Source organism: Puntigrus tetrazona, unplaced genomic scaffold, assembly GCF_018831695.1.
Source record: "Puntigrus tetrazona isolate hp1 unplaced genomic scaffold, ASM1883169v1 S000000373, whole genome shotgun sequence".
In the NCBI taxonomy this organism is placed as follows: domain Eukaryota; kingdom Metazoa; phylum Chordata; class Actinopteri; order Cypriniformes; family Cyprinidae; genus Puntigrus; species Puntigrus tetrazona.
In genome coordinates this window covers 616,130-639,279 of record NW_025048028.1, presented here as the reverse complement: position 1 = coordinate 639,279, position 23,150 = coordinate 616,130, and the positions used below count along the sequence as shown (strand labels likewise).

Genomic DNA, 23,150 nt, shown 5'->3' with positions numbered 1-23,150 from the left:
AGTCATCGCATCCAGCAGGTCTGTGGGCTTCGCTCGATTCCAGCAGCAGCAGCAGCAGCAGCAGCTCAGTCAGCGAAGCAGCCAAACCAGCAGACTTTGCTGTTGTTTTCAGAACAGAATGTTCCAGAAGGACTTACAGCTGTACGTCCAGCAGGACGCGCTTGTCCTCGCCGACGTGAATCCTCCAGCTGCAGTCCTCGCCCTCCCCGTACCATTCGGGCCAGTTTGGGGACAGGATAACGCCGCTGGGGCCGGACAGATCACCGCCACAGAGAGCTGCAGAGAGGCCACAGACACGTGTCACATTGATTTCTCTGGTACACTGTTTTCTGTCGAACCATTCAGAGAAACAAACCTCAAAAGTCTGTCATGTCACATTAGCAGACTGTGCATATAGATACTTAAATATTACAGTTAACATAACACTGATTAACATAGGTTATATACACACAATTGTTATTTTTTAATCAATATATTTGTTTTAATTACTTATCCAATGTTATGTTAAATATAATTATATTAAAAATAATTATTTAGTACATATATATTCAATATTAAATGAAATACTGGTTATATTTTAATAAAGAAATGGAATAATTTTATTTGAATATTTTATTATATTATAGTATGATAAAAGACAGTATACATACACACATAGGTTTCTGCACTTTTAAAATTTCTTATTTAAAATACTATTATGCATACAAAAGTTTGTTTAATATAAATGTATATAATTCCACTGTAAATTTTTTATAATTTACTTCATAATAATAACTAAAAATGATATGCAATATAAATTATATGCAGATTTTTCTGTCACATTTTTATTTATTGCCATTTTATTTGTTAATTACAATATTAGATGAAATAATGAGTATGTAATTACAATAAATATAGTTTAAAATCTTAACTGTACACACCACAGCAATATATTTTATAATTAATGAATGCAATATACATACAATATATCTACAATTGCATATATCTAATTATCTAGCTATCTAGCTATCTATATATGTATACATTTTATTTTCATGTATTACAAAGATTGTTTTAGATTTTTTTTTATATATTTCATATTCGATTCTATTAGCACAGTAAGATTTGTCCTCTAACAGTCTTTGATTTGTGGCCTGTGCGTTTGACTGTGAAACTCCAGACTCCAGCATGCTGCATTAATTGTGATATTAATTGCATGTGACACCCAAGCATTAACAAGCATGTGTAACACATCATGTCGGAGGTTCGCCAGCTTTACATTACGACCTCACGCCAGTCACAGAAAACCTCATTTATCCCCGTTAAAGATCCATTACGACGAAGTGAACCGCGGGGCGACAGCTAAAAGTCAGGTGAGAATTTGCATCAGCCTACCCGCAAAAAAAGACGGAGTTTTAAAAAGCACTTCTTAGATCAAAGGCCGCTTTTGAATATTAACGTACCATTCACATTCAGTGCAATTACCGTAGCATAATTAGAAGAAAATCATTTTAATTAGCTTCAAATCTGCCAGTCCCATGACATTTAGCGAAGGATAAATGTTGTCTGGCAGCGTGTGTTGTAATGTAATCCCGTACCTTTGCAGAGGGGCTCCGTGTCGTTCCAGTAGGGGTCTCGTGTGTTGATGCACTCGATGACGGGCGGCCCCTGCTCCAGCGAGTGCCCGGGGTCACAGGTGAACTGCACCACCGTCCCCACGCCGTACGTCGGGTCGGTCGAGCTGAAGTTTCCGTTTTGGATATACGGCTCATAGCAGTGGCCCTTCTCGAACGCTAAATGTGAACGAGCACAACAAGCTCTGTTAGACATGCAGATTTATTTGACTGGCAGATGCTTTCATCCAAAACGACTTACAGTTGAGGAATACCAGTGATTCATCATAAGATGGCAATAAACACGGGAAGTGCCAGTTCTACAAGTTTCCAGTGTTCATTCAAAATAGTAAGCTAGGACAGGAAGGGATTAAGGGATAATAAGAGCATGGAGAATTTATTTATCTGTTTTTAGGAGCATGCGGGTAGCTAAAGTAACGGAAAACAAAATCAAGAGCAACATGTTCAACATAGCTGGGTTAGCTATACTTAAAAATGTACAAATGCACTTTTGCATGAAATAGAATTTATAAAAGGTATTAAGAAATAAGATGCAAGGTCAAACTAATTTTATTTACAAGAAAGATAGCACGCTTTGAATCAAAGCAAAACAAGAAGAACATTAATTTTAGGTTTTATATGATTTCCATATGTTAGCCAGTTGTTCGTTGGTTCATAGCAGTTGGAAAAACTGTATGTTTAATATTTGATTTAATATTTTAAATATTTGTATTTGGGGTTTTAATGTCCAAATATGCTCTGGTTTGATGTTTTTGCCCAACATGTGTGGTGTTACAAATGGCCTACCTTCGTAACGTATGTTGAATCCAGTGTTGTGACTGTTTGGTTGGTCTGTTATAAACTGGACCCGAACAGCTGGACCTTCGCTGATCACTCCCTCAAACGGGATGGGACCACCACGGCCCGAATCGAACAGGACCACCGAACCTGCATCAAGGCCGCTCCATAAGACCAGCCTGTATCACGGGAGAAGGCCTGAGTCTCTTATTCACATATAAAAAAGCATGAACTGATTCAGAAGACACATGCACTTACCTGTCTGTGGGGCCCAACACCATTCTCTCCAAATGCAGGTGCAGCCTTTGGCCGTTAGGAGCCTCCAAGGACCAAGAGCAGCTGCGGTCCAGGGTGCTGTTAGGGCCCGAATGGGGAGAGGGGGACAGCACTCGGCCCACCGTGGCGTTTTTTACAACTCCTCCACACAAAGCTTGAACAAAACATAATGGAAAATGTGTCCCTTACAGTAAGGTTCATTATTCACTTTTTAAAAAATAATGAAATATTGTACACACACACACACACACACACACACACACACACACACACACACACACACACACACACGCACATATATATATATATATATATATATATATATATATATATATATATATATATATATATATATATATATATATATATATATATATATATATAATATGTATTATAATTGTTTTATTATTATATTTTAATTATACATATGTATATATAGTAAATCTTTATTTATTACTCCTTATTATTATGTTATTATTTTACAATTATTTATTTTATTTAATGAATTATTTTGTATTTAAATTATTATGTTTTCATTATTTTCATTTATAACTTCATGTTTGTAATAAAGAGACAATATATATATATATATATATATATATATATATATATATATATATATATATATATATATATATATATAAAAATAATTTACTATAATGAATTATATATACAAATCTCAATATGCAATTGGTCAGATATTTTTTAGTTTTTTTAAATGTCCAGTCTGTTCAACAAGGCTGCATTTATTTGATCAAAAATTCAGGAAAAACTGTAAAATATTCTTTCCGTCTAAAATAACTGTTTTCTATGTGAACATACTGTAAGCTGCAATTTATTCCCGTGACATTTTTTATCATCATTACTCCATTCTTCAGTGTCACACGATCCTTCAGAAATCATTCTAAGAAGCTGATTTGCTGCACAGGAAACATTTCTAATTATTATCAGTTGTGCTGCTTAATTATATACTGAAAACCAAGATGAATACGATTTTTCAGGATTCTTTGTCGAATAGAAAGAAAAACATTTATTTGAAATAAAAATATGTATACGTATATATATATATATAGCATGTGTTGCTTTACTGATCTCAGCGTCTCACCTCTGCAGCTCGGCTCATGTTGGCTCCACACCGGCAGCGAGGCATTGAGACACGTGAGCGTGGCATCACCCTGCAGGTGGTATCCCATGTGACACTGGAAATGGGCCGTGCCTCCGGGATGCAGATCTTTTACCGACACCTCCCCAAAATGAGGCCGTCGAGGCAGGGCACAACTCAGGCGAAAAACTGGATGAGAAAGAGTGCATGATTATCCTTCAAAAACTCTCCTTTTAAGACATCTGAGTAAATAATGACAGATTTTTTTGGGGGGGGTGAACTACTCCTTTAATCATTTGTGAATAAAATGAATGCTAATGCCACTCGAGGACGCTGATTGAAACAAATTGCACACAAGACGGCACAAAAAAACCCTTGTGAAATGAGCCCTGGAGTGAAACTACAAGTACATTAGCCGGTTAATGGACACGGCAGAAGCTATCAAGTTAGATAAGCGAACAAATTAACCAAATGGAGAATTTTTCAATTAAAAGTTTGGAGGCAAAGTCTGGTCAGTGTCTAACAAGTTCAACAAGAGCCCCACAAGTGCTGAGACTTCTGGATGAGGAGCGTTTTTTACATTTACACAGGTACCTGAGGGACTCATTACAATAATATTACATAAACATCAGAGTTTTATGCAAAAGCCTAATTATCTCTGTAAAAAAAAACACAGCAAGAGGCGAGTCCTCAAAGATGCTGTGTTTAATGCATAAGTGGCTTGTTTTGAAAAAGACTCACTTTGATAATGCAGCTGAAACATGCCGACTCCTCCCTCCGGAGACGAGCGGTAGAACACAGACAGCGTATTGGTCGGACTGCGGATCACCTGACCTTCCACCAGAAGCGTCTGATTGGCCAGCACGAGCAGGGCTCCGCCTTCATCCATCCCTCTGATTGACAGCTGCTCGCCTTCTGACAGGTTGACACTTTTGACCTACGACGAAGAAATGCCAATCATGTTAGCAGCCAACACTGGTAAGAAACACACATTACACCATGAATTTTAAAGTTATTTTATGTTTATATGCCTCACACACACACATATGCACGTACACACACACACACACATATATATTTATATACACACACATACATTATATATATATATATATATATATATATATATATATATATATATATATATATATATCACACATATATGTCTGTATTATATTTTTTATTAATTACTTTAAATGAACTTAGTGCATTTCTTATAATTCCATACCCAATATTTCATGATACTGAATTAAATAGATACTGATGTAAAAATAAATATCAGATACATGATAATAATTAATGTAATAAAAATAAAAAAATAATTTCCTATGTATATACTCATAGATATTACATATTCTATTATATATTATTTCCATAAATTATTTTGACCATTAGATTTATGATATATCCAATATTTTATTTATTGAATAAAAATGTTACATATATACAATATTATTTTAAATATTTAATATATAATGATAAAAATAAAACATTTTAATAAAATATATGTAAACAAATATACATTTTAAAACAGAATTAAAATTATGCTTATATGTAGTGTCAAAATTGGCATTCGTATCAATGTTAAGACACTTTGTTCTGAAAATATAAAAGGTTTCAAAGGCCAAATGTTTATTCATATTTCATATGGTTTGTTTAAATGCATCAATGATGTTACATTTTCATAGAAAAATTATATTTGCTAAAAAACTATTTCAGGTATTTAATACATTTTGATGCATTTCTTTCCCTTGAAATAGCCAATAAATTGGAACAACAGCAGTAACAGGCATTAAGAAAGTAAAAAGCGTGCATTTTGATTTCATGTCGACTTTAAAGCATATCACAGCCAGCATGGATTATCCGTAGCTCATCTGATCCCATGAGGACAGTGTGTGTGTGTGTATACATACCAAATTAATTGGAAGAGTTTAAATCCCTTGAGACAGAATATTCAACACACACACACACACACACACACACACACTCAGCAGGCCTTTGGCTGTGGATTAAAGCGGTAATTAGAGATTATGTCACAGGCGTGAATCATCCGCAGAGGGACAGCGGACGTGGACACGGGATTACAGCCGGCTGCATGCAGACACTGCGGCAATACAGCTCCGACGGACTCCCTCTTCTCTCATTAACATCTGCTTGTGTGGCTCCGGCTCTCTGGGAACGCACTGCTGCCGGCCCCGAGCGTTCAACTCCAGTAATTATATCTGTGCAATTACACCTCGTGCCACTAGAGGGCACGTTCTACCGGACGCAGGGCTGTTAAGAGCAGTCACCTGTATCCGAGGGTGCACGTCCACAAAATGTGCTAGGCAAAGGAGAAATAGGATTAGGGGGGGGGAAGAAAAAAGCTTGTTAGGCAGCAGATTGCGTTTCCAGATAACTCCCTCGGGGCCACATGCTGTGGTCGTTGTTCTGCAGCTGCTTATTTGTTGGATTACACAGTCTATTAACATGTCATTTAAAGAGATCCATGCATTAACAGGTGCCAGTTCAGTCAGTTTGTCACATCATTTGGAGGCGGAGGGAAACATGATTCACGGGAGCAGTATTAAAAGGTACCTGTAGCTCCACACCGTAGCCTGTGTAGACGGTCACAGTGTAAGTGCACTGCAGGAACGCTCCATCAGGGAGGGGCGGATCGTCTGAAGAATCGATGTAGCCCTCTGGGTCGCTGAAATTGACCCTGCAGTTTGTTACAGCTGGAGGAAAATGCCAGACAGACGACATTAAAAACCCAAGCGTTCGTCTGAGAATGCGTACAGAGGGGATTTGAGATGGAAAACAACTGTAGCCGTAGCTTTATGTTTCCCTGCTGGAAATGCTTGATTGGTAGCTGGGTCATTCTGTGTTAAATCAACCAAATTTCAGATTTTGGTAAAGTGCCCCTATTATGGGTTATGAAAGGTTCATATTTTGGTTTTGGGAGTTCCAAGCAACAGGCTGACATGCATACAAGGTCAAAAAACACTTAAATTTTCTTATAATATGCATGTATTTTTACGTTATTTGCTTAACAACTACCAAACGATTCATTCAATGATTCGTTTTTCCAAACCCCGCCAGTGATTGGTCGATTTCTTTTAAAGCAGTGTTGATGAGCTTTTAACGCTCCAAAAACAGAAACTAGGGGCAAAGAATGAATTTACATTTTCATTCAGACGAATGTGAAAAGACCAACAAGTGGACGGGCAATATTGCTAATGTTTCATTTTGACGTCACCATGAAACGGCTTGGGACTCAATGATTTAGGGTCGTTTCATGTTGATGTCAAAATGAAACATTTGCACAGAAGAATATAAAGTGCCCCAACTATGGATTTTTGGAAATGAACAGAGCTCTAGAGTTGTTGAACAAATAATATAAAAATAAATTCACATTATAAGAAAATAAAAGTGTTTTTTGACCTTATCGACCTGTTTTTTGGGACTCCCAAAACCAAAATATGAACCTTTCATAACCCATAATAGGGACACTTTCAATGTCATGGATGTATGGTATGTAATTTAGTACATTTCAAAGATTTCACATGAAAAGTCTGTTAAGAATGAGAATCTAGAAGGATTTATATTGTATACTATAAAAATAGTATAATAGTATTTTTATAAAAATAGTACTCATGGCACTCAGGTATGTTAATGCAATTGAACTGACATAAAAAAAAGGTATACATTTCTAGTTTTAACATTATTTATTCTTCAGACATTCCTCTTTAAAAATAAATAAAAGTATCATCTGTATGCAAAACGAATGACCCAAATTTGGTTTTAGACTTCTGAAAACGTGAACAACTTGCCAATGAAGATACCAAATGAAGATACCAAAAGGAAAGCTTGTTAAGAATCTAAAAGGATATTAAGATATATTTAATGCTTCTTGAGTTACAGGCATGCAAACCTGAGGCAAAAACAAAAAGAAGTGCTTTTTGCTATTTATGAAGCTGTCATCTTTCTAAAGTCACTTTTACCCCGCTGTAATATGGCTCTGAATCTCAAGTGAAAATTGCCATTTTGACCCTTCTCTACAAAGAGTCTGTAACGTCAGTTTGAGCTCACATGGAATGACCCAGCTCCAATGTCCATGCTGGTTCAGGACAGTTTATACCGGCTAGTTCCAGTTTGGCATGGATCTTGCATTAGCAAGCAAAACCTAGTTTCCTAGTGAGGCTAGTTAAGGACACCAGCTTAAACAACAACATAAGGTAGTAACTTTGCAGCATGGATAGCAAATGTAAGTTCAACTTCTGTACAGGTGTTCACACTGGGTATAATGCAATGTGCAAATAAAGGTGCAATAAATAAATAAATAAATATATAAAACATGCTAGGTGCATGCTAAGTATATGGCTGATTTTACTGTAAATAAAGCTAGAGGAACAAAATGTAAGTTGCAAGTATTTTGTTTACACTAATATAAAGAAGCTACAAACTTAAAGTGACTTATAATATGCTATTATTAGTAACAAAAATATCAGAGCAATCGAGTTAGTAAAAATAGCCATTGCACTTGGTACAAACAGACAATGACTTTATAATTATAATTACTATTAACTAGACAAAATGCTCTACTGTTAGTACTATTAATAATTTAGAATTATTTGTACTTTTTTCTTTATATCTTCAAAAAACTTTTAAAAGAATGTTACAACTTTTTAATATTTTATATATAAATATATTTTATATATTTGAAGTTGTCACTCAAAATTTTATTTATTTAAAAGTTTATAATTTTTTAAAAAGACTTTCTCATTTCTATTCAGTTTTGGTTTGGAATATTTCTATTTATCTTTATTTTTTATTTCCATTTTCATTTGAGCAATTTTAGTACTTCAACTTATTTTATTTCTGTTTGACATTTCTAATTTCTAAAGCAATCTATTTGTTTTATTTCACCATTATTTATGTGAATAGCTTTAATGAACAACTGTGTCAATTATGTAGTCACATGACTTTAAGCACAGTGAATGTACAGTATATGCATGTCTTTTGACTAAAAATGTGTGTTTTATGCCCATTTTAAGTATATTACATCAATCTCTGTCTTACCTGAGGTGAAAGCCCAAGATGCTGTTTCAGAGCTCACAGTGGTGTTAGTGGCAGCGGATCCCGAAGGTTTGGGATGTGGGCTAGGAGCATCGCTATCCCAGCTCGGCGTGGCGACGGCTTCCGGGGGTTCGGTGGGGAGCTCGTAGGCTGGAGGTAAAGAGGGATGGCCCGTGGCGCTGTGTGCAGGGAGCATCTTCCTCAGCAGGGGCTGGTCGGGGGAAAGGGCCTCTGCTCCGACCCCCAGCCCCTTCCCCAACATGGGCACCAGATCAGGGGGTAAACCGCTGGGAAGAGTCACACCCTTCTGGGCCAGAAGATGATCCTTACCAGACAGGACCGACTCTATGAAGTCCTGCCCCATGGATGCAACTCCTCTGGGGCTTTCTTTAGGGGCTGGGACCTGCATCGCTGGAGCGAGGCTGGGTGGAGGGGTCACCCCGGACTCACCTGGAGGAAACAGAAAGAGTTACAGATCAATTGCACAAATTCCTTCCTGCAAAGTTAAGCAATAGCCAATCTGTCATGAACAGCACTTGCTTTTCTGTTTCTAAAATGCGACCCCAGTTACTCGCCAGAGGTTTCCACAGTGACTTACAGATGTTATGATCTCACTACACGAAGGCAAACATTTCTTATCAAATTTGTCTAAGATCAGATGATCCGAGCTGTTATCTGGGCTAATTGTATAGCTTTGTTACATGTATTTCTCTTAAAAGGTACACTGAATAAGTTTGACTTCTCTATCTCCATCTGTTGTTGAAAGATGAAATTTCTAGGCAAATCAAACTTGACAGCTCTGAATTAAAATCAATATTGTCTGCTCGGTGGAAAAAACATGGTTTTGAATGCCAATTGCTTGCGTACTGGCTCAATAATTCTTAATTTTTAATAAAACAACTAAAGCTGAAATAAAAAGAAAAACTGAAATTAATATAACTTAACCTAACCTAAATAATAATAATAACAAAATATAGAAAATCACATTACAAAATTATAAAAAAATTATTTAAAACATGAATAAAAGAAATCTAAAATAATATTGATTCATAGTGCACCATGTCATTTTCATAATTTGCATAATTTTCACTGCCTTTAACACATTTTTTAACAAAATACTAAATTTGTGTGCAACATTTACTATGTTGATCATGCGATAAGTATTCTTTAAAAAATTCTACTATAATTAATTAGCTACAAATAATAATGAACATGATGAAACTACAAGATAACATTGTAATTACACAGACAACCGTCAAGACTTTTCAGTAAAAACAAGACAGTTGATGACAGATTTTTTTTTCCATTTCTGAAGGAGTGAGTGTAATAGGAGTTTAATTCTCGTGAGCTGCGAAAATCAAGGCATGTTGCCGAACACGCAAGTCATAATACGCGTGATTTGCGATAAGGTAGTTGTGGTAAAACAGGCTGGCAGCGCTGCATTCATTGAGGGCAGATGTCAGCTGTATCACTGATGAGGGGTCGGTGTAAAAGAGGTGGGAGTTCCAGCTCAGGGGGAATCTAGTTTTCACAGCACTATTGTGGGTCTGTGCGGGTGAGTGGACCGCTGCCAGAACTGCCGGTTATTATATCTCTCTCTCTCTCTGCGCCGCTGATTCGGGTTTGCAGACGGTCCTTCACGGGGAGGATGGACTGGAACGCAAATGAAGCGTGTCGGAGAAACGACTCGGTAAGAAATGCACCGACACGCCGTCTCCTACGTGTGCTAATACGTGGAGCTATACACCTCCTGCTCGCCGACCCAAACCCGAGCTCATTCTGAGGCCCACCGAAACACGGCAGCCTTTCGTTTTCTGCCAATACGCTGTCAATGAGCCGGTTAGACAGTTAAAGTGACATCAAATTGTTATGCTTATGCTTTGCGTAAATGGAGCATTTTCGGCGCTACATACACTTCAAGGTGTGGCGCTTCAGGCGTGTGAGACCACAGATGATTTTTTTTCGAACTCGGAAACAAACCAAAAATCTTTTTTTGGTTGAAATGCTTAAAACGAGAAGATTGGGAAACATTTAAAGTTCCACACTGTTGGTCTGTTGGCTATTATATATCTTTACGTTTACACATTTAGCAGGTGCTTTCTCCAAAGCGACAATGAAAGCAATCAAAACCAACAAAAGAGCAATGATACGGAAGTGCTATAACAAGCCTGCTAGCTTAATGTAGTGCACGTTAGCATGGCATTTTTAAGTAGTTTAATAAATAAAAAGAAAACTGATAGAACAGAAAAGGAATAGAGAAGCTAGTGTTAGTTAATATAAGTCTACAAGGGGTAAGTATTCTTTTTAAAGAACAGAATTAGAATAGAGATTGCAAGAGTTAGAACGTCAAATGTTTCAGCTGATTCTTTCCAATGAACTTGTATGACAGTAATAACAAAAATAAATAAATAACAATATGATTTTTTAAAAATATATTTCTCTCTCTTTCCCACTTTCTCTCTTTTATATATGCATATAAAATAGAGAAATATTTTATTAAGTACACACACAAATTGAATATAAAATATGTGAAGGAAGTATTAAATCTAGTACTTGATAATGTGTATATATAAATATTTGGTACAGAAAAATATATTATTAAAATATATGATTTAATAATAGTAGTAATATATATATATATATATATATATATATATATATATATATATATATATATATATATATATATATATATATATTACTAAATATAACTATTATAAATATAATATATTTATAATACTATTATAACTGGTTATAAATATAACCAGTTAATATTACAGTGAATTTAGCCATATTTTTGTACCATTTAATAGTCCAAAATTTCTTATAGAACATAAAATATATGAATTTTTTATTTTTGTAATTTATGTGAACTTAAACGTAATAATAAACGTAACTTAATATAGTTCAGTGTTTGTGTCTATCTATCTATCCATCTATCTATCTATCCATCCATCCATCCATCCATCCATCCATCCATCCATCCATCCATCCATCCATCCATCTATCTATCTATCCAGTTTTTGGTGTGGAACTGCATTGTACTGTATCCTAAATTTCTTTTCATAACAAACTAATTTAGATGAATCGGTCTTCTGATCTCTGCTGGCTTTTTCACCACAGCGGCCATTCCTCAAGGTGAAAAAAAGAGGAAGTGGCTGATCAATTAAATTACACCGGCGAAAAAAAGCTATTACCCTCTGCGAGTGATAGAGTGTTGTCCGGGGACGTTGTCGGAGCAATAAAACATGTAATGAAAGTGAGTACGAGAGAAAAGCACCTGACGTGAAGTGCACAGGGCCACTTCGTCCTCTAGTGAAAGTTAATTGTGCGGCATACATGCACTTCTGCTCAATATAAGCAATCCTGCACCATTACAAACTCGAACGAGATGCTAGTTTGGATTTAAAACATAGCTTCAGCAGAAAATATATTGTTTAGGAATTGATTTAGGAATCAGATGTTTCTCCTCAAATTTATTAAGAGAAAAACAGACACAAATAAAGAATTCGATGAGGATTGTTTCACATTTAACCTTGATGGCAGAGCGTTTTGAGATCTCTTCTGAAACTCCACAGGAGACTAACGTGAGTTTGTTTCTTAGAAGAACAATCTCAAGTTCATCCAAACCTCCATTTGATCTTCTAAACTAATCGCCGTCTAGGAGAAACAACCGAAGAATCCAAAAGAGTTGTATTCATATACGATGGCTAAAACATCTGTCCTACGTGAAATTGGATTTGACAATACATTCAGTATCAAAACAACACTTCATCCATTAACGGCTCGATCTGAGGCTAGCTTTCCGTAATCACTGTTTGCAAGAGCTGTGTTATCTCCGTCACATTTTTTAATCTATAGGGACAAAGAGTAGCAATTTCGAGCTATTGTTCACTGGATCTTTTTCCCCATGTTGAATTGCTGTTGGACTTTTATTTATAGCAAGTGGGTCAGACAAAGCCAACACATCTGACTCTGAGACTCCAGCAGCACTAAACACTACAGGTTTTGAGCTGGTTAGGACAGGAGGCTTTACCCACGGAAAGAGAGAGAGTATTTTAATCACACTATTTATTAAACCTGCTATTTTGAATGTCAAATGAACTATTTCCCCGGTCAGACGCAGACACAATAAGAGCTTGTCGACAATAAAAGGCTTTCTGCTGCATGCAACCTCTGGATATGACAGCTACAAACATAGTAACTCACTGCTTATATCAATAATAAAAAAAAAGAATTAAGAGATTTATTATAAATACAAAAAACAGCGCTTTTTTGATGAAAACATTAATAATGTATACAATAGTTTTTTTTTACATGTATATACACATTCTAAATTTGAACTGAAATGAAATATTTTATTAAGTACACACACAAATTGAATATAAAATACATGAAGTATTAAATTTATAGTACTTCATAAAGTGTATATATAAATATTATTCGGTAAGGAAAAATACATACAAAATTATTCTATCTATATGTGTGTGTAATGTTCATATTTATTATGTAGATATAAATACAAACCATTTTGTTTGGGAAATATTAATTTTTATATCCATATAAAATATCCATATTATTTTTTCTTGCCTATATATGTATATAAGTGTGTGTGTGTGTGTGTGTGTGTGTAAGAAAAATATGTTTATATATTAAATATATTTTTAATATATGATTTAAACGTTTTGACAATATATTATTAATTTATATATTATTAATTTATATATATATATATATATATATATATATATTTTTTTTTTTTATTTTATTTTATTTATTTTAATTTAAATAAATAATAAATAAATAAATATATACACATATCTACTGCCAGGAAATCATCATCATATTATTATCATATTAAATCATGTAGCCATAACATGTAATAATTATAACATGCAATATTTCATCTGCCATTCCTTTTTCTAGTTATCAACAACGACCATCAAAAAAAAATGCTTGGCTTGATCATTAGTGATAATCAACAATGCTACACTCCCCGTGCAACAACTTTAACAACCAGAAAATGTTAAGGCGTTATTTTCCCTGCTACTCTGAATGACAAATGAACTTTTCCACCGGTTAGAAATTGCTCACGTCAAGCAGACACATTAACGGCCGTCCAAACGGAGGAAGCTCAGTGCAGTTGAGCTGGTCCCGTAAACCCCATTCATTTGCACAAGATAATGAGCCCCAAACACAGGGGCCCCAACAGCACAGCAATTACTAAGAGCACAGAGTCCAACACTGCTGCTGATTGAGAAATTAATCCTCCTCTAGCTGTCATCAACTTAAACCTCACTGTCTCCCTCTCCTCCCTGCCTCGCTGTCTCTCCCGCTGCCTCGCTCTTTTCTTTATCTTGTTTCCTCGACTCGGCTTCTTTCCGTCCCCCCGCACTCTGCTTATTCTGTCGGATTATGACTCAGACAGCTTTCCTGACAGTGACGGCGGAAACAGAAGAAATGCAATTCAATAAATGGCCAACGCTGAGAAAAAACGCAGGAGGGGCGAAAAAACGGTGGCAGCTCATCCATGCGAGAAATATTAATGTCTGAAACCATTCTGGACTTCTAAAGGGGGTTTCTGGCTGCTGTTTTTTCTGGTTTGTGGCATTCGAAACATGCATATACCACATATGAATCCTGTATTCAAATATACACGTACAAAATAGTACAAAATCGTGTTTAAATTATGAATCCCTTACAAAAAGTAATTAAGTTAATACCTTAGTTTAACTTAGATGGTAATACCGTAGCCTAGTAAGCTTAAACATTGGAAATGATTCCTTAGCAACTAACTGAAATCAAGTAAGTTGAAGCCAAATGACTAAAACTATAATATATTTAAGCTTAATAAAAATAACTAATAAAATGTAAATAAAAACTGTAAAATTATAGATGTGACTCTGGACCGCAAAACTAATCTTAGGTCACTGGGGTATATTTAAACAAAGGTAAGGGTCAAAATTATATTTGCATTTTTAGCCAAAAATCATTACGATATTAAATAAATTACACGATTCATGTTACACGAAGATATTTTGCACATTTTCTATCCATAAATATATTAAAACCTCATTTTTGATTAGTAATATGCATCGCTCAGATTCCATAATTTTCAATAGTTTTCTCTCGGACAAATATTGTCCCATCCTGACAGGCCACACATCAATGGAAAGCTTATTTATTTACATTCATTTACACTTATGACTGGTTTTGTGTTCCAAGGTCACATATAGTATAGAAACAAAACTAAAATAACAGTATGATACATATACTTTTTTGCACAGTACAATACCATGGTATAATAACATTGCTTTCTATTATTAGAAATCAAATGCACAGCAACTTGCGCACCACACATGCACCGATATAAATAATCTAAAAGGGTTTTGTGAAATATGACAGCTTTGTGTTCCTCCAGCTGAAGCTCGTCTCCGTAACAAACTCTATTCCAGGCCTTTCGTCTGTGAAATCCAGGAATATAATTCCTCTTAGCAGCATCCTTTGACATTCAAACAGAGGTGAAAGAGGGCCAATCACGAGGCACAATGGTCTATTCACCAGCAGCGCTTGACAAGAGGAAGATCCTGACCAATCTGGATCAGCAAGAACCCCGAGATCCTGTCAACTGTGTACAAATGCTTGATGGTTCCTATCCCGCCTCCCTTTGTGTGCCTGGATCAAATCCAAAAGCCGTTCGGAGCGAATATGCCAAAATCAAAATAGAGGCATTCAGTTGTCATAATTGCAGCCTAGAGAGCAGTTGGAGGATTTTCAGTTAGACGCTGTTGCCTCAACAACCTGGAGAGATTTAACAAGCGTTCTCTGCTGTTGATAAAGCAGAGTTTATTTACCTCCGCCAGACAGTTACGTCTTTATCGGGATGCTGCTAAAAGCCAGCAGTGATAGAGAGCACCAGCAGAGCTCCAGGAGTAAAAATCCTTTTCTTTTTCTTTGCAGAAAAAGGGACTTTAAGCAGTAACGAATAATCCGATAAATACAGGTCTACCTTGAGCTCTGAGGTTAAGCTTAAATTCTAAAGAATTCGACTTTCAAGTCAACTTTTAGAATTCTGTTCAGTAGCAGAATTTACAATGATCCACCAAAGAAGTCGCTGTTACCATGGAAACAAAAATTGCAGCAATAGATATATTTCAAAATACTTATTTATAGCTATGCAGAGTATATAAACACTATTTAGGCTAGATATTAAAGAGCGATATCAAACATTGCTTGTGTTCTTTTAGGAAATGAAGCATTTAACTGATGAAATGTCACATTTACAGTGTAACAGAACTTCAGAACTTTCTATTTATTAAAAATCCCCCGAAACGGTTTTCGCAACAAAAATTAAGCATAATAATAACAATGGGAAATGTTTCAAATCAGCATATTAAGAATGACTGAAGACATTAGAGACTTAATATAATATAAAATGTATATAAACACGCACAACGCATAGAAACACACATGTATCTGTATATATCTACATCTGTCTATGTATATAGATATATATATATACTTTTTTGTACCACAATTTACAAGTAAATTGTAATGCTTCATGGGATTTGATTTACTGTAAAAAACAATAGTTGTTTCAACTTAAAATAACTTGTTGCCTAAACATTTGTATGAGTGAGGTCAATTTTAGTTAATTTAGTTAATTTTAGTCAGGGGGAACAAGTTATTTCAAGATAAAACAACTATTGTTTTTACAGTGTTTTACAGTGAAAAAAAAAGTACAAATTTATCATAACTTTAACTAACCACCAGAAGTTCAATGTAAGTGAATGTCATATTATTTTATAAATTGCATTAAACCTTTCTTTCCAAAGCAGTGCATGAGGTGAATTACAGAATATAAGTTATGGAATACATTGCCTGCCACAATTAACACCGCTGATGAGTCAAATCAAAGTTTGTAGCGGTGTGATTCACCGGGGAGTCTTCATTTTAAATCCCTATGGAGGAAATGCATAGGAAAAAAATACTTCCGGAGCCCAAGAAAGTGGGCGGTCATAGTACAAGAAAGGGCATTTAAAAAAAAACGACTTGGTTCGACCGAACCGATAAACACGCTCTCGCAGAGCTTCCCACACACTTCCACATCTCCCCCGTCTACACGGCATCCCATTATCACCGTTTAGTGCTGTGACTGCGTGCTGACTCATTAAAGGTGTCAATGATCCCACCATAGAGAAAAAGAGTAACAGAGTGCTTGTGAAAGGAGGGATTGCGTGAGATAAAGAGGACGGTGGGTGAGGATGGGCGAGAGAGGGAGAGAGAGACACTGTGTGTTTCTGGGCAGAGCAGATAAAGGCCACCGCCATTGGCTGTATGGATGCGGGGAAGAATTGCACGCTTGTCAAGGATTGAACGCATGGCTGAATAGAGCAACATATAACTAACCTTGACTTTTCAATCTCCACATTTGTCTGCTTTTATGCCCTTCGTCTTTCCACCGCCGTTGACATTCTTGATGCGCTTTACAGCTGACAAACAGACAATTACTGTAAGGGTAAATTCCTGGCGGCGCATTCCCGTCTGATCATATCCAGTCGCTGTGGAAAAGCACAGCACACGAAGGCTACGCCGCTTGTAACGACTACGAAACATCACACATATTGCGGGGGAAATTAGCTCAATAGCTGTCTGTGAGAATTATAAACCTCAGGGCAAAGGCACACGAGTGTTTAACGTAAACAGAAGCAGACAGTGATCACAATCATTGACCCTGCGGCTCAAACGGTTGCTCTCAGAGCCACGCTGAGCATTGTGGGAGGTCTGCAGTACAGTAAAGATCCCTGCCCTCCCACAGGAGAGCCACTTTCACCATTAATATCTGATGCCGCAGGCCTATTTTAAAGGCTGTCAGAGTGTGCTAAAGAAAGCTTGCTACGGTTGCACAATGTATTGATTTTTCAAATTATAACAGCGCCCCGGACAAAAAAATATCACTAGGGAGCTTTTGGCTCCTCAAATAAAACATTTAAGAGTCAAACGACTTTGTAATATTATTAGACAAATTACAGAATTGCTAAGAATAGCTGTTCGGAAGCATGCATTGAGTGCATTGCTTTTTACTTTAGCTTTTAAAAGCGGTTTACATAAACATTATACACAGGCTGCGGTTATTTAAGTTATAAAATGTATGAAATATTTACTCAAATATATAGGCCTAACTATAGATGCAAATTTTTTTATACAGCTTGTACTTGTACTTTACTAAATACTGTGTTTAATTAAAAATATATATTATGCAATACTACTGAATGATTTTTTTTTAAATAAATTAAATATAAAATATTGCAGAAAACTTAAAAAACAGACGTGGAAACCATGATGCACTTTTTTCCAAGATTCTTTAAGTAAAGTAAAGGATTTTACTAAAATAGCTAAAATGCAATAAAAGCTAAACAGACAAGCTAAATAGACAAATCAAAAAAAACAAAAAAATTACTTTTATAAGATTGAAAATAGATAGAAAATATTCATAAAAACTTTGCTAAATAAAAGCATTAATTTCTTTTAAAAAATCGTATTGACCCTGAACATCTGAGTAGTCATCCTTACCTCACAGCAATTCATATATATTTGACAAAGTTGCTAGTTCATACAAACTTGTATGACCTCACTCATACAAATTCATATGATTTGTGAAACGCCTCTTTCATATGCCTTTTATGATGTTCAGAAGCGGGCCAAGTCAAATCTAGAGACAGGAAAAACACAGTGCGTTCGAAATCTCACACTGAAGCCCATTTCCGCCATTGAATAAAATAAAAAAGGTTTTTATCTCACTATTCTGACTTTTTTCTCACAATTGTGTAACATTGCGAGATATAATTGTGAGTTTATATAGCAATTCTGACCTTTTTTTCTCATAATTGAGACTTTACATCTCGCAATTCTGAGGAAAAAAAGGTTTTTTTTTATTTAGTGGCGGAAACGGGCTTCTGTAGTTTTCGGTATACTATACAGTCAGGAACTATTTAATTTCAGACACCAGAGCAGTCATTGCATCTTGCAAAAACTGAATCAGCACACCTTATAGCCGTGCCTTGGCAACCACTTCAACGCAATATTTTTCCAAACAATCCCTCAGAAGGACCGCATATTAATTATATCTGAACTATTGACTCTAGCTCGCATTCCAGCATTAATTAATCAAAATTCTCATTCTCCACATCTACATGACGGTAGCCGTTTTCCCGAGGGATCTCTGGCCCGGCTCACTAATTTGAACACCTGCCTCATTAGCGGTGGCGCTCGGCCCTGAGCTCAATGCCGGTTACAGCGGCTATTACTGGAAGCTCACACCACAGGGATAGAGACAAAGAAGAGCAGGAACCAGAAATAATGATTTTTTTTTCAGTGGAAGCTAATGAGAGCAGCACAGACACTGGGTCGATGTTTCGGGACGGTTCCTACATGCCCCCATCGGGTCAGTCGGGCCCTCTAGATCCAACGCTGAACTGGAGCAGCCATTGATTGTGTTGGGATGAGCCACATGACACATCATCTGTGTCTAAAGTGCTGCCCGGTGCACAGAGGATACAATATTAAAGCGACGAGCTACCACACGAACATCCTTATCATCTGTTGCGAGTCTGTAAACATGTACAAATTACACCAAGAGGCTTGGACAAACGTCTGGTGACTGTACGATCAAATTGCTGGTGACTGCATAGCTCTAGATTGACTCAGTCGTCCGTCGATGTGGAAAATAAGAGCTGTCAATCCTGATCCAGTACAGATGGCACATTCACCCGGCATGTAAAGCTTTTCAGCACAAATCAACTAGCGTCTGTAATAAGATGGGTGGAAGACTTGGCATCAAAATGGGCAAATTCAGTCATTTAATAAGCTTTTTTAAAATGATGCACTTCGATGTAAATGCAAGCATTTAAATATAGTATGCAAAGCAACTATACAAGCAAACATTCACGAGTTGACAATAAACAGTAACTAATTTTACCCTTGATGTATTTCTGAGTGCCATGGCATATTCAGCTTGTTTCATGTGACACAAATTTTTTTTACAATTTTCAAACATTGCTAGTAAATTTTGCAAACAATTGCAAAGAAATTGTAAAAAAAAAAAGAGAATAAAAATGCTCAAAACATACTATATACATACAATAATAATTGTATATATATTTTTTTTTAAAGTGTGTTTTTTTTGTCGAGTAAAAATGAAATCTGATGATATTTGTGGATATTTACTAGTAAAAATAAAAACCTTTTACTTTGAATTTCTTTGAATTTACTTTGATTTAATATTTAATTGTAACTTAAGCAAGTGTGGACCTTGTTTGCTCAATTCAAATACAGTTTAGTTTCAGGTATTAAATTGTAATTCAGTTTAATTTAATTCAATTTCAATTCTAAATGTTTTCATACTAGAATGGGACCAGAATATTATTGCAACTGTATTAAATAAAAATAAATAATCAATAAATAATTTGTTTAAATTGATTTAGAAGTTGTTTGTGACAATTTACATGAGGTAATTGTTTTAATTTACCATAATATTAAAAAAACAAATTTTCTATTGATCACTTACGCCCAAGTCGTTCCAAACCCGTAAGAGCTTTGTTCATGTTCAGAACACAATTGAAGATATTTTGGATGAAAATGGGGCTGAAGTAATGAACACTGTTAAGGTCCAGAAAAGTATGAAAGACATTGTCAAAACAGTCCATCAGTGGTAACTTTATAAATACTTTTTTACGGAAAGAAACCAAAAGTAATGACTTTATTTAATGATTTGACACCATAGCGAATAAAGTGTTATTTTTGTTATTTTCTTTCCATACAAAAATTATTCTCGTCAGTGTCATTTTAAATTGTTTTCTGAAGTGTATAGTGATTAATGACAAAATGTTCATTTTGGAGTGGAGTAACCCTTTAACAAACCTTTTCAACAGTGTTTACTCATATTTTGAATCATGCTTTGCATTGTGTTGTGTTTAGGGGGTTAATCGTGCAGGTCGTTTTCCGCCATGACATTTATAGTTTTGAAATAGTATTTTTATTACTGTATAGTTACTGTTAAATTAGATATCAAAAAAATAAACCGTCTCATCGTCTCCACGGTGCCTTTATAGGGGTCTCATCCGTTCTTGGATGTTCTAGAATCTACTGGATTCCCTGCAGAATGGCGAGGCAGATGGCATCTTCTGGCCGCTCGTCATTTGAGCGTCTCTGAGCAGCTGCACAGGTGTGTGTCGTCTGCACAGGCAGCTGTCCTGCTCCTCTCTCTCCGCTCACCCCCTGTCCTCTGCCTTTAATCTCAGCCCTCCTCCCTCAACATTCTGACCTTTGCTTTGGTTTTATTTGTTATTTTGGGACGCTGTGTTCCTCAAAGCCGAGGTGAAACTAACGTTTCTACGATACAAGAGTGTGATTAACCACTTCTCAGCAGAACAAAGGGTGACAGTACATCAAAGCGCCGTATCCTCTCTATTCTCCCTCTCCTGCCTTCATTTAACTTACAAAGTGTACACAGGGATCAAAAAGATCAAGGACGATAGAACAATGTCTCTCTGGGCATCAAACTTCTGTCAATGTTCAGAACTGCAAGTGATCATACTACCACCTTTTTTTTTTTCTTTTACAGTAAACTATGCACTCAGACGTTTGGGGTCAGTAAGCTGTTAATATTTTTAAATTGAACAAAAATCACAGTAGAGACATTTTAATATTACAAATATATCTATATTGAATTAATGCTGCTCTACTCATTAAATCCTAAAATAAACGTATCACAGGTTACACAAAAATATAAAGCAGCACTAGGGTTTTCAACACTGATAATAATAAAAAATGTTTTTTGAACTCAAATTAGAAAGTTATTAGAAAGTTTTCTGCAAGATCATGTGACACGGAAGACTGGAGTAATGATGCTGAGAATTCAGCTTTGCATCACAGAAATAAATTACATTTCAATATATATTCAATAAGAAAACGGTTATTTGAAATTATAATTATAATTATATATATTATTTTAGTTACCTCATTATTTAGTTTTTTTCCACTCAGCGTATGACATCCAGTTATCATCTTAGAATAATTTTGTCCTCTTTAATTCAGTTTAAAGAGTTTATAATATTATGAAATATAATATCATATAAAATAAATATAATATCAAATCTAAAAATTGGAAAATAAACTTTGAGTGCATTATGGGATTGAGTATTTCACGTATGTCGTCCAGATGTTCCATGCATACAGGAATTCACATAACATACAGTATATTAGCACGCATACTACTTAATTTCATTAATGTAATTATTAATTAGTATGCAACTTCAAAACCAACCCACAGATAATGGCCTTTGAGATTCCTTCCCATCTAACCCGAATATCTTGGGCAGTTTTTCCAAGGCAATGTCACATTTGGCTTATTCATTGCGTACTTTTCTTTGTAGAGCTACTTTGGACCAATTTCAATAGAAAAAGTGCTCTACTAATAAAACAGAACTGAACTGAACTGAATTCCACTCTTGTTTCGTGTTGATATTCCCATCGCCATGACAACCTATCTTAAAAGCCCTCTCCATTTACAATTAATGTCGGTTGTCCTTTAAAACATTTATTTGTTGATTTATTTATACTTTATGCTACCCAGAGGAAACCCGCCGTACGTCTAAAAATCAAAGAGCTTGTCATCTACACACAGATCCTGTGACAGTGAGGAGGTTTCATAAGCATGACAAAGTTTGATGGATGCAAGATGAAAAAAAAGAAAAGCTATGAAAATGAGTGTTTTTCTCTTTTTTTCCCCCCTCTTCTCCATGCCTTGACTCCTCCATCTTGTGCTCCATGCATGAACGGGAGGCAGTCTGGAGTGTGAGTGGTGTTTCAATGACTGTTGCCCACAGAGAGGCACTAAAGTGTGCAGCCCTGCCAAGAACCCTCCAACCGATCGCTCATTCACACGCTCAAAAGGCCTGGATCCGACCACAGCAGAGACTGCACAGGCAAAAAACCACCCGGCCACCCATTTTAACACTGCCCTCGGGACGCCTCACATCACACGCTAACAATGAAGCACCATGGTACCGCCATGCTTTGTTTATCAAGGTAATACCATGGTATTCTTTCAAGTACTTTGGAATAATATGCATACCATGGTACATGAATGTAACAATCACTAAAAAAGGACTAGCCTATTGCAATGTGAACAGTTTTTCTGAACCTTGGCAATACAATGATGCAGTAAGATGGTAAAGCCATGGTACTTTAATGTAAAAGTATTTGAAAGGTACTGCTTGATAATATTTTTTTTTCTGTTAAAACCACATTATGAGTACTTTAAA

At 35.8% G+C, this 23,150-nt stretch overlaps 1 protein-coding gene across 1 annotated transcript in view; it reads right to left on the bottom strand.

Annotated features, from left to right (window-relative positions):
* LOC122333701 (seizure 6-like protein) overlaps nucleotides 1-23,150 on the bottom strand; it is a 39,904-nt gene that overhangs the window by 7,462 nt on the left and 9,292 nt on the right. The window contains exons 2-9 of the mRNA XM_043231400.1: nucleotides 8,830-9,276; nucleotides 6,346-6,485; nucleotides 4,510-4,705; nucleotides 3,772-3,957; nucleotides 2,649-2,820; nucleotides 2,400-2,569; nucleotides 1,578-1,772; nucleotides 138-276 (exon numbers count right to left, since the gene is read on the bottom strand). Coding sequence (XP_043087335.1) covers nucleotides 138-276; nucleotides 1,578-1,772; nucleotides 2,400-2,569; nucleotides 2,649-2,820; nucleotides 3,772-3,957; nucleotides 4,510-4,705; nucleotides 6,346-6,485; nucleotides 8,830-9,276 — 1,645 coding nt within the window. The remainder of the gene's footprint in view (nucleotides 1-137; nucleotides 277-1,577; nucleotides 1,773-2,399; nucleotides 2,570-2,648; nucleotides 2,821-3,771; nucleotides 3,958-4,509; nucleotides 4,706-6,345; nucleotides 6,486-8,829; nucleotides 9,277-23,150) is intronic.